This window comes from Cygnus olor, chromosome 1 (genome assembly GCF_009769625.2).
Source record: "Cygnus olor isolate bCygOlo1 chromosome 1, bCygOlo1.pri.v2, whole genome shotgun sequence".
Lineage (NCBI taxonomy): Eukaryota > Metazoa > Chordata > Aves > Anseriformes > Anatidae > Cygnus > Cygnus olor.
The window spans coordinates 44,969,176-44,981,137 of NC_049169.1; the positions used below are offsets into that span (position 1 = coordinate 44,969,176).

Genomic DNA, 11,962 nt, shown 5'->3' on the forward strand with positions numbered 1-11,962 from the left:
ATCTGAGGTTTTGAATGGGTCTGTTGAAGAAAAACAACTGGATAAAAAAATCGGTTTTATTAGAAACATGGAAGTCATTCAGCTTCTCACAGGAAAGCAAGGGGACAGACCAGAACAGCCTGAAGTGGAGCAGTTGCTTTCGTGTGGTGCATGGGACTTTCTCATGTGGAAAATAAAACCTGATGGTGACTCTTTTCCCTCATCCCACCCCGACACATTTTCCTAAAGGAAAAGACATCCATAAAATGGTTTGCATAGGGCAAACATACAGTAGGTTTTCACTTCAGACAGTTTCAAGAAACCACTCCAGAGAGCTGTCTACATTATTGGGATCTTTGGAAGCTAGTTTGGGGAAGAAGGGGGGTGTCTTTCTTTTTTTCTCCCTGAAAATCTTCCCAGTTTGGAGGCTATGAGTCTGGCCTCTCTTGTCTCAAGATCAAATAAGTCTTGAGATTCCAGGGGTGTTTTATTTTTCAGGACTTGGTGGCTGTGGTTACTTGGTATATCAAGAGACCCGATGTACTTGGTACATTAAGGCCCAAAGGAAGGACTGTGCCCCTGACAGCTCATCTCAACATGCTCCCTTAGCAGTGATGGTGTCTGCAAAGCCCCACATGCATGGAAGCATCACTGCTGTCCCTGTCCGTGGAAGCATCAGTGAGGAGCACCCAGAGCCCACACTGCTCCTAGCACCGGTAACAAACCAACCAACCAACCCCAAACATGTAATTGAAATAAGCTCAAGTTGTGGGGCTTTTTTTTTTTGCTTTTTTTTTTTCCCAGTTTACAAGAATTATACAGAATCTATTCATTTCAGTGAGTATTGTAGCTCTGCCTTAAATTTTAAATTAAGTCTTTGGGTATGTCCTCAGATATGGTGACAGCCATTTCAGCTTCATCGCCAAATGTACTGTTTTATGACATTTATTGAGTCAGATGATGGGCAGTGCTTTTGTTCAACACACAATATAACTCAACCTCCTCTTGCTCCTCACCATGTGACCCTCTTCTACAGCCTGTCTACCAGTAACCCCATATTCCCCAAAGCCAGCAGCCAAGTTCCCCAAACTATGTCCCGCACACAGCACATGGATAACATCTTCCTCCACCTCACATCCAGTCCTCCTCGGCCCCCCACACAGGGGAGACATCCAAGGGTTACAGAATTAAAAGGCTCCCAAGGGCAGTCACAGCCACTGGGGATTCGGCCAATCCTTAGAAACACTGTCTTTTAGCTTACATAGAAATTAGAGAAATTTCAAGTTTAAAAAACAAATGTTTAGCTTTTCTACAGTGCAGGAGAGATTGAACATATATACTAGCAACATCCAGCATGAGTGTCTTAAAAAGAAACATTCTAAAAATAAATAAAAATGTAATGGGTATTCTAAGAAAGCCATGCTTCCAAAAGAGAGCATGAAAGAATATAAATACAGAATTCTAATAATCCAAACAGCCTCATTTCTCTTCCCAGCTTTTCCCAAGCTTTTTGATCATCATGTAGTCTCTTAGACATGTTTGGTTATTGCTTACATTAATGAAATCCCTCTGAAACCTCTGCTATTATTCATTATTTATCCTGGTAAACCAGAGGTTGAAATTGCCAGATATTTCTGGACACAGACCCAGACAGCACTAGTGCTGTTCCTTCTGTTTTGGTGGTGTCACGGTGTAAAGTCAAACCCAGACACTGCAGACTTGTTGACTTTTAGGGTATGAAAGCTTTGCTTTGGTTTGTGATCATAAGATTCACCTAATTGGGAACACGCAGAACAAGTGAGGGTGCAAACATACCTAATCTGTACAGCCTTTTTTTTTTCCTCTGTGCTCATTTCTCTCTCACTTTTTCCTTTGGACAAAACTTAAGCAACTGTAAGGGTGGAGTTTCCTATCAGAAGTGTTTTCAATAAATAAATCTGTTTGCTTTCCAAAAGTTCATCTGCTAAGCTGGCAAAGCCTTGAAGTATATTTCTGAAAAGATGCATGTTTCTAATGTGGAAGGTAGATTTGGCTCTAGACTTAATTTCATAGAATAGTCAACAGTTTGATACTTTATATCTCATCGCCTTTGATAGTATGCCATGAATCTTTCCCACTTCTCTAATTTGCAGGTCCCAGAGGAAAGCTAGAAATGTGCATACTGGAACAAGCTGTGCCAAGCTGATAGAAGATTTATGTCTCCTAAACTACCCACACCGATGGGTGTTCAAAGAGCTGTGGCTGCATCCTTCTGCCTCAGAGGTAAAGGGAGCGGAGCAGAAGAGTGAGAGCCATGGGGTCAGGCTGTCATCCCTAGTGCCAGTCGGGTGACAGACAGGGTGGCAAGACCCAGCGCTACGGGGAGGAGCCCTACTACCTCCCTTCAGCCCCTCACCACCACCACCAGCCCTTCCTCCTGTGGGGTTGCAGCCATCACACGGTCTCCTAGCCATGTGGTAGAGTACTTGCCCCATCTCTCCTCAGATATGAGTCCCTCTTTTGTCACTTGCTGATGCTTTGGCTCTCAGATCTCCTCTGCCTCCTGGGTTCAGAATGACACAAGAGGGGACAGAAAGAGTATACAAGGGGATATGTTTGCCTCAAGCTGACTTTCCAACTCAACAAGAACAAGGTGCTGACCAAGGGGAATATATGCCTGCAATCTTGGTTTTAGCTGAAGAAATAAAAAAAATATATATTATTCATATAATATTTCAAAGTTCAGGGTTAATGCTAAAGTTGTTGGGAATGATTCTAAGTGGAAGAAAGGGGATAAAACAGCACTCCTAACAGAAACATGAATTAAGTCTAGACCACACTACGGGAGCACCAAACACCAGGGCCAAAGTATAGTTGGAAAGATAAGATGCCATTTACAGGCTTTTTCTGTCACTAACTCTCACCTGAACTTTGCCTTTAAGATTAAACAGATGCCTTCTGAATTTTGTTTACCCAACTGAGAAAAGATGGTGTAGATTTCGTTTTCAAAAAGTGCATCTCGATTTTAGACCCTGGAGCAAAACCACGGTAGATCATTTCAAACCTCACGTGATCATGCGGTGGTGACTTGTTTCCATAATCTGCACCAGATTCTGTGATAAAGAAACTCAGCTTCTTCATGAAAAATTACCCCCCAAAATACTGTGACTCATGAGAAGATAGTATCAAAGGAGCAATTTATTGTGCAGTAACCACCCACATCCTGAACTCTCTCTGATCTCTGCTATGTCAGCTCAGCTCTAATCGACACTGTGTAGGAATCCATGGCTATACGGGAGAGAAGCAGCAGGCAGGATAACATACAGGGACACAAGCAACTGAATATGTTTCAGAGCTATATCTTTTTTTCTGGGAGGATACCCTGGGCTCCAGGCCCCAGGGTGGGGACACATCACCCTTTACTTAGTCCTCCTCCTCCCGTAATAATGCCTGTAAGCAGCAGCATAGCCATGGCGAGAAGCGTACAGTTCGCAGGGGTAGTAGTCTTCGCAGATCTCCCTCTGATGCTCCTGGGGTGCCTTATTACGTTCCCTGATCCTGCAGAAGTAGGATAGATGAGGGGTAAGTGCTGTCATCTTAAATATCTGTCTACAGCCCTTTCCCCCTCCCCCCCCAACACCCCACCAGGATTAAGGGCCCAGCCCCAGCCCCCATCATCAAGCTACCAAGACCATGGCATGGGTGTGTATTCACCACACCCAGGGGACCAATGTGAGTACAGAAGGAGTGTTTTGCCTCCCTGGGTAACATTTTACTTCAGGGCTGAGCAGGGTGGTGGGGAGAGGGGTTTGGCTCCTGCCCCAGCCCGGTGCTGAAGGAAGAGACTTCCAGCCTTCTCCCTCCAGCTATTTCACTATTCCCTAAACCCACGCATGGAGCAAAGAGCTGAAACACCTTGCGAAGGGGACAACATGGTGCTGCTGAGAGGGTTTGCCTCAGTGCCTCTCTAGGAGAGGATTTCTGTGCCCCGGCCTTTATTTTCACAAGCCCCGCATGAGACATAAAACTGCCTCTATCTGCCTTATATAGATGAGGAAAGGAGGTCCACAGAAGACCTTGTGATTTAGAAAAGGTCATGCAAATCCTGCATGAGACCTGAAGACTGGAACAAGATCTCACATTGAACTTCCTGGGTATCCCACACTGATTCCCTCTCCTTTTGTTACTGCTTCCTTCAGACAAATTAAGCAGAGCCCTCCCAGTGCAGGACATGTCCTCAAACACAAGGATCCACTCTCTGCTGCCTGAGCTCTGGCTTCTCCCAAGGCTGGGGACTTGACTGGCACCTCAAGCTGAGAGGGGCTGAGGCTTCTCGGAAGTCACCATGGCTTCTTCCCCTGCTACCAGCCTGTGCTTGGCAAGGAGAAACCTCTCCCCACTCCCACCCTCAGTGCCCTGAGGCCACAACATACCTCTCCTGAGCAATAGCTTCTAGTCTCATGTCAGTTTGCATGAAGCCATTGGCCCTTCGCCTGTTGATGAAGGGATCTGAGAAGACAAGGTTTTGTTTTGTTTCCAGAGTATATAAACACTTTTCACGAGACTTGATTTCCACAAAGCCCATCTCCCACACTGGTGACAGCCTCCCTCTCTGCCCTCCCCTCACAGTGAAACCCAGGACCCTTTAATACTCCCCACCATTCACCCTGATGGCTCTCCCTATGGCTTGTGCAGCCTGTATGGAAGCTCAGGGTGCCCAAGGGAAAGCTACTGTGAGCCTGGTGCTGCAGCCTCCCTGACTGGAGCTTGGCCAAGAAGTGGGTGCCAAGCTGCGCAGACTGCAGGAGGCCTGGGCGCACTCAGTAAAATCAGCAGGATTGTGAAGCTACAAGTGGGAACAGGAAGGGCCTAAACAAGTTTATCTGCCTCCACAGTTAGGCAGTAGAAAAGGTCTGCGCTGAAATTTTGAACTGAAGTGTCTGAAGGTCCCTTCTGTCCTTTCTGAGAAGCAGCACAGTCCAACTGCAGAACTGAGGAGTCTGGGGATGTCCTTGTAATTGGCTCCCACTTGTGCCTTTGTGCTTCTGACTCACTGCTCTGTGAAGTCCTTCTCCCAGATGGTCTAATTTCTTTTTAGCTTTGATCCATCTGTTCTCTAACCTCTCCAGGTTACTGCTCGTTCCTAAGTGACGCTCTCCACCATCTCCCACTGCTTCTGTGACACTAACTCTCATCCAGAACAAGGATGCCTCCTGCCCACACACCCCACCTGCTTCTTCCAAGGTGCTGGGAGTTCGGTTTTCCCTGTCTTTGGGTAAGGACAGCCAGTGTCACTGGCTCTTTCCACACTCCTCCCAGAGCTCTTTGAGCAATGCCCTTTTCTAATACCATTTAACCTGTTTTAGGTGCATGCAGCAGGGATCTAAGTTCATTGCTCTTTGTTTTCCAATTCTTATTACATTCTTTGCAAAGCACAGTGGTATGTACTTGTGCCCAAACATGTGAATTCTTTTTTAACTCTCTTCCTATTCATGCTGAAACTCTGACATCCAATAAATTCAATTTCCCTGAGCTGAGTGGTTCTGCCTATTTAATCCCCATAGTAAAGCACAAGGAAATGGTCTTGGAGATGTCTGCAGCACACTTTGAATTAAAAAAAATAGTAAAGCAGTCTCTTACTGAGATACTCATGGGATTCCATGCTCTCGTGGGACTCTGGGGAAAGAAAGAGGAATAAGGAGTAAGACACTGTATTCATAGCATTTGCAGTGTCTCACACACCACAGATCAGTAGAACATGCACACACAAATCAGAGAAACCAGATTTTAAGGCACCTGTTTAAGAGGAAAATAAAGGGTTCAGTAGTGTCATGTAGTATTTATATGAGGAGTTTACAATGTTCATGTGTTTAGGATGGAGCTATCTGGTGTCCTAGGCAGGACTTCAAGGGTCCCACTTGGTCTTCCAGTATGTGATTCTCAAGCATATTTCTTTCCTTCATGTTTTTGACACTACAATTTTTGCTTAACCTCAAAGCCTGCATGTGTGCTTAGGGAATGGATTAGCACAGGGAAGTGTGCTTGACTCTTGCATAAAATAGCATCTTAACTCCATCTGTATGCCTGACAGAAGGAAGGTGCTGATATTACAAAAGGGGAAAGGGAGATCTCCCCATTAACAAGGAAGAAGCCTTGACTTGGTGTGCAATAGTCTAGCAATTGTGCCTTGCAAAATAGCCTGTGGGAGAGTCACAGCCCGAGCGCCTCCCATGCACCTCTGTATGGCTCAGCCTTTTAAGTTGTTCTGGTGATCAGCTGTGTCCCCCAGCCATCCTGCAAGGTAACTATAAGTTGGAATGACCATATCAAAAATGATGTAGTCTCTTCCAAGTCCTGTTATTGTGATCCAGACAACAGGGGAGCAGGAAGAGGAGCAGTCTGCAGTGTGAGCTGGAGCAGAGAGGAAGGGGCTGAAGCACCCTGGACTGCAAACCACAATGACTGGAGCTGGCTGCTCTGGAGCAGGGTTGACACAAGGACAGGAAAGCAGGGTTAAAGGGAAAGAAAAAACAAAGGTGAATAAAAAAATCTGAACAGATCCAAAGATGTCTGCAACTTTGGAGCTGTCGCTCTACCCAGTAAAAATGATCACCTACCATAGCAAGTAGCGGCCATGACCAAGGTAGCCAGGAGTGTAAGGATGATGAGAGTGCGCATTGTGCAAGTGCAGGGAGGGCTCCCTCACTCCGTCTTCCTTGCTGTGTCTCGCTCTCTTCCCACAGAGGGCAGCCAGAGATCCTGGGCTGCCTGCAAAATTAGCAGTGGAATGTTTATTATGAAAACAGAGACAGGAGGGGGCCCATGAAAGAACCTGGGGAAGGCAATGGCTGGCTGGTACACACTCTTTATGGAGCTATTACAAAACATCCTCTATTAGCAGACTGAGTCAGGTTTTGGGAAGGAGGGGGCATGCCCCCTTCCTCTCTCAGTTCAGGGTGGGGGGCAGAGTTCACAGGCAAGCATGTCCCTTGCACTCAGAAACCTGGCCTGTGCAAGTGGAAGTTGTTCCAGGGGCTGCCGGGGGCCTGCAGGGAGAGGCGTGTGCTGATCCCAGATGTACATGTTTGCCTTTCTAATTTTTCCTCTGATCTGCTCTCTTTGCCCTCGCCATGCTCTGTCTGGAAACACAGCCCAGACTTTTCCGTCAGCTCTGCTGGTGGAGACACGGAGAGTAGGGCTTCAGACGCTTCCTCGCCACTCAGTCCCCCTTCCTCCAACTGGCCCCACTGCCCTCCCAGCCTGCCAGCTGCCAGAGCAGGAATCCAAGCCCCTTCCCACCTCCTGCTTTCCTGCTCCAGGAGTGACAAGCAGCAACACAGAAGGATCCCTTCTGCTGGAGGGATCATGAGCTTTGCATTGAGACCACAGCAGCAGCACCCATAACTCTATCTCTGCAGGTCCTCACTGTGCTCCTGCCCCTACACTGCTCCTCTGCCAAGGGACATCTTCCTGAAAGCAGGGGAGACCAGGTGAAAAGGTGAAAAGCAAAGGGGAGCAGTTTGCCAGAGGCGAGGCAGGGAGGGGAGGGGGATAACCAGTGCCTGCCATCCCTCCCCGTGGCAGCAGTGGGGCTGGGACCATGCACACTGCCTGCAGACAAGCCCAGGGCACAGTAACCATTGCTATGTGTGAGCCACGCACTGCAGTGACCGCCTGTTTTGCCCAGGTGTACACAGAACATGCACTCACCAGCCTGTGGGTCCCTACCCACATGCAGACATCAGGGTTTCTCTCTGACTGGGTGCAGACTCCAGCAGGCTATTCCTACCAAGCCAGTGGGGTGGCGTCACTGCTGTCACCTGCAGAGGCCGGTCTGGGGAGCCACGCTGCAGGTGGCACAGTCAAAAACTACAGGGACAATCAGCCAGAGCCTAACACTTCCCCAGTAGGGAGTGAAACTTCAGTGGAACAAGATTACCTTTGCCTTTTCAATGCCAAACTCATGCTCTCTGCCTGAAGCCTGTGGTCTCTGGGAGATGAACTGAGCAGGGCCTTCAGCTTCAGGCCAAACAGAAAGAATTGCTTTCCTTCCCTATTATCTCCCACAGAGAGCAGCTCAGTCCTTCACCATTAATATCCCCCATACTATCCACATCCTGCCTGTTCAGTGCTTTGCCTAAGATGAGGAGGAAAACTAGGTTGTGTGGTGACAGAAAAAAGTCTGCTCTAGTCACAGGGTCACAGAACTAAGACTTTTCTACTGTTCCTCTGTGCTCTGCCCTACTCTGGTCTCTTTAAGTTAATTCTCTGCTCTGGGATTGTTGTCATTCCTTGGAGTCCAGGGTTTTGGAGTTGGTGTTGAATGTGGATTTTATAGGTTTCCTGAATGTTTTGTACACTCTGGCAGCTCATCAGAACTGCCAAGGAAGGGAGGTTTGAGGGAGAGAGCCCAGCGGGAAAGCAGTGAGGCACAGAGAGGAAGACGCTGGGAATGCTGTGGAATGAAGGTGAGGCTGCACAGTGGGAAACTCCGGCAGACTTTCCAGCCAAACCCTCTTTATTTACCTATCAGGGCAGAGCCTTCTCACTGGAAGACCAGTCCCATTTCAGAAACTCACTGATCCCAGTACGCCTGGAGCATCCCCTGCCATCACCACAGCAGAAACGCCACAAGCACCACTTTAACTCAAACATTTCACTTTTTGCCACAGAAGCAATGCATTTTCCAAGAGATGAGAGAACTTGCTGACTACACAGCTCTATACCAACAACTGACTTCAGGAAACACATTCCCTTGCAAAGATACGTTGCCTCTTGACTCCCCCTGCACCCTGGATTCTTCAGCACACATCCCTCCTCCCCAGCATCAGCATGCTGCCACAGAGGTAACACACCACAAACTACAGGGAGCTAAATCCTCCTGCTTTCTAGAAGCATCCACTGGTTGGAAATACAGAAAGAGGAGGTAAGATAAACTGCCTGCAAATGCCAGGGAGATTTCCACAGTCCCCCCAAAAAGGGGAGATCAGAAAAGCAGCCCTCTGGCCTGTCTCCTGCTGGAGCGGAGAACCACGATGTTACACATGCCATAGCAATCACTCCTAACATTTTGCAGCTGTGAAGCACCAGCAAGGCATTAATAATGAGCAGCCATCCAGGAAAAGTAAGGCGGTCCCTGCATACTCACTAAGCCGTCCTTGCTGGCCAGCCTGCAGCTCGTCTGAGGGGGCAGCTCTCCCAGCGTCCTGGACCCTGTACTGAAGGAGAGGGACCTTTTATTTATTAGCATTGATGAATGACTCCTCCCTCTTCTGTCTCCCACTCCCGATCCACCCCCAGGCTTCTACCTTCTCAGTCAAAAACACCTTCTGCCCACAGCCAGGAAACAAAAACCTCAAGGAACTGAGCCAAGGGGGGAGAGGAGAGAGCCAGAACAGGCACCAAGGGCTAGTGGGGCACAGCCACAACCAGGCTGCTTTTCTGTGCCTGGGAGCAGTGAGTGGGCAGAGGTCCAAGGACAAGCTCGGTCTTCCCCTTTGCAGCCTGATGCCCCCCATCTTCGGCCCCCTCCTTCCCCATCCACGCTCTGTTCACAGCCACGCTGATGGCCAGGCTATTGGCTCTTCCGTGGGAAGCACAAGCCCAGGAGGCCCTCGCCTGTCTCCTTTCATGTTCCTTTTGCAGCTGCCTGATGCCCCCTCCTCCAGACCCACAGCAGTGCTAGACAGCCCGCTGGACAACCCGGGACATGCCCAGCTCGGTGGGCCGTTGGGTTCCTGGGCTCCTGGCTCTGACTGTGCCGGAGGTACCCAGGCCAGGAGCACGCGCACACACATCTCACCGGGGCACTGGTCCCTTGCTCAGCCAAGATCAACCCCTGGTATGCCCAGTGGGGGTGCTGGCAGGTCTGGTCCCGAAGTAAGGGTAGGCACAACCTGAGGGACTAAGCTCGGGAGACCTGAGATGGAGGAGATGAGCAGCTGCAGAATCAGCAATCATGAGGTTCAGAAAGAAAACCCATCGCATCTATTCACTAACCAAACAGCTGGTGGCTGTGGCTGGTTTGGCTCAGGAAAAGATCAAGTGTGACCTGACTTAGCGCCTTGGTTGCAAAATGAAAATGGCAGCATAACTGTGGAGTTACCACCGACTGTCTGGGACAGAGGTGGGTTTGCTGCACTTTTGTAGGACACTTTGTCACCTCACAGTTAGCACATGCATCCTTGATCTATGTACTTTTGCCTGGTTCCCAAAGGCTCTTGTCCAAGGATGGGATCTTTAGCTCCTACAGCACTTGATGATTTCAACTGGGGAAAGTCCAGACCTACCGGTGGCTCGAAGGTACCACATCACGTGTCCTTGCACAAGCAGCTCTTGGCTCTCAGAGCCTGAGAAAAACAACCTGACATGGAAATGTCTGGATTGGAGTCACACCATTATTTCCAGAGACAGTTTGCAGAGTTTTAGGGATGGTCAATACGTAGTCCTTGTAACCAGTGTTGGGTCTGGTTATTACATATTGAGTTCAGTGCACATGCACTTCTAGGGATGAAAGCTCTGCCCTGATCTCTGACATGGCAGCGATCTGTTTACTTATTTCATTCCTCCGAGAACAGGGGAGTGGGAGTAAAATGTTCCCCAGAAGTCTTCAGGGTGTAGGGGCATTGTCATGAGCCACCTTTGAAAAGTAGTGTAAAGAGCAGAACATTTCTTGCCCCCTCTTCCACCACCTTCCAGGGACAGCTGAATATTTGGCCCCGTGTTGTGCAGAACCCTGAGAGAAATCAGGACACAGAAGATCTGTTTGTTCCATCTATCTTGGTATCAGGAAAGCTTTGGCCAAAGTGCCATCTGGCAAATTTTTAGTTAAGTTGGAGGAAATGAATGCTGAAGTCAAAAGTGAGAGATGGCAAGGAAGCAGACAAATGAGACAGAAGTTTGAGCAGTGGAAAAGAGAAATGTTGAGAAATTACCATTTGAATTCTTCTTGGGATTAGCTTAATTGAATACTTCCGTTAATGATTGGCTCGGAAAAGGAATACTTCCTCAAGGAAGATTTTTGATAATACAAAGCAATAAAGCAACATCAGTGGAAGGGATTCCTGAGAGGTCCTATAGGAGGAAAAAGATGGCCTTGAAAGCTGGAGTAACAGAAACAGTGTAACATGCGATAGTGCAAATGCAAGATCTTCCAAGGGGATTAGCAGAAAGAAAATCCTGCTGCTAACTAAGAGCTCATAAATTGGAAAAAAAATCAGGAAAAAAAAACCTATGAACCAACAGTCAGAAGGTGATTACAGAATGGTGATTCTGAAATGTCTACTGAGAATCTACCAGCAGAGATGGGCAACTGTTAGTGCCACTTGATTAGGATACCAATGAGACCTCAGCAGGAGTCCTCTGTATGGCCCAGGTCACTCGTGTTCAGGGAAGAACTCCCGTGGAAATAAATGAGAATGGTGTAAATGAGGCTGTTAAGCGAAAAACAAACAAACAAACAAAAACTGCTCATTGAGCTTAATGAAGGGATATAATTTGCTCTCTATGAATGTGTTGTGATAAGCACTAGGGAGGTAGAATTATTAAAGCCAAGGGACAATACTTGAACAAAAACACATGGGTATTGTTTATGTCCCTGAAGACACAGAGGCTTGAAATGGGACGTTTCCTAACCATGATAGCTGTGAGTTCTGAAACAACCCCTAGGGGTGTACTGGAAATAAAACCTAATTGCCAGTCTATTTTCCTATATAAAAGCTATAAAAGCCTTGTGGTCAACAAGGAGAGGCTCAGTGACTCCCACAGGTGATGGCAAAAAGATCTGTCATTTTGGGGATGACTGCGAATCACCCTCCACAAGTGCCCAGCACACTGAGTGTCCAGCTTTTATACCTCTAGGATGGCTTTGGCAGAATCACTCACTGAGCACCGACCACAGCAAGGGAATAAACCCCATCAGCTCCATGGCAGAGATTTCTAAATCCAGGTTGCCCAGAGTATCAAGTGACTGAACTCACTGACCTGGAGAGCCCTTCCCAAGCTT

General features: G+C 47.9%; 1 protein-coding gene across 1 annotated transcript; it reads right to left on the minus strand.

The window, feature by feature from the left end:
* Nucleotides 1-3,138: 3,138 nt before the first annotated feature.
* On the minus strand, nucleotides 3,139-9,235 carry LOC121069588 (matrix Gla protein). Its single transcript, XM_040555911.1, has 5 exons — nucleotides 9,107-9,235; nucleotides 6,576-6,726; nucleotides 5,599-5,634; nucleotides 4,392-4,467; nucleotides 3,139-3,516 (listed from the first exon to the last, which is right to left on the minus strand). Exons 2-5 carry the CDS (start codon nucleotides 6,634-6,636, stop codon nucleotides 3,378-3,380), a joined length of 312 nt encoding a protein of 103 aa, XP_040411845.1. The 5' UTR covers nucleotides 6,637-6,726; nucleotides 9,107-9,235; the 3' UTR covers nucleotides 3,139-3,377.
* Between the last annotated feature and the right edge of the window lie 2,727 nt (nucleotides 9,236-11,962).

Excerpts from the sequence above, each read along its gene's own strand:
- LOC121069588 (XM_040555911.1), bottom strand. The coding sequence starts at position 6,636 with ATGCGCACTCTCATCATCCTTACACTCCTGGCTACCTTGGTCATGGCC. Across the intron at positions 5,635-6,575 it reads CATGGCCGCTACTTGCTATG|AGTCCCACGAGAGCATGGAA; the intron begins GTAGGTGATCAT and ends TTCTTTCCCCAG. Across the intron at positions 3,517-4,391 it reads GAAGCTATTGCTCAGGAGAG|GATCAGGGAACGTAATAAGG; the intron begins GTATGTTGTGGC and ends CTACTTCTGCAG.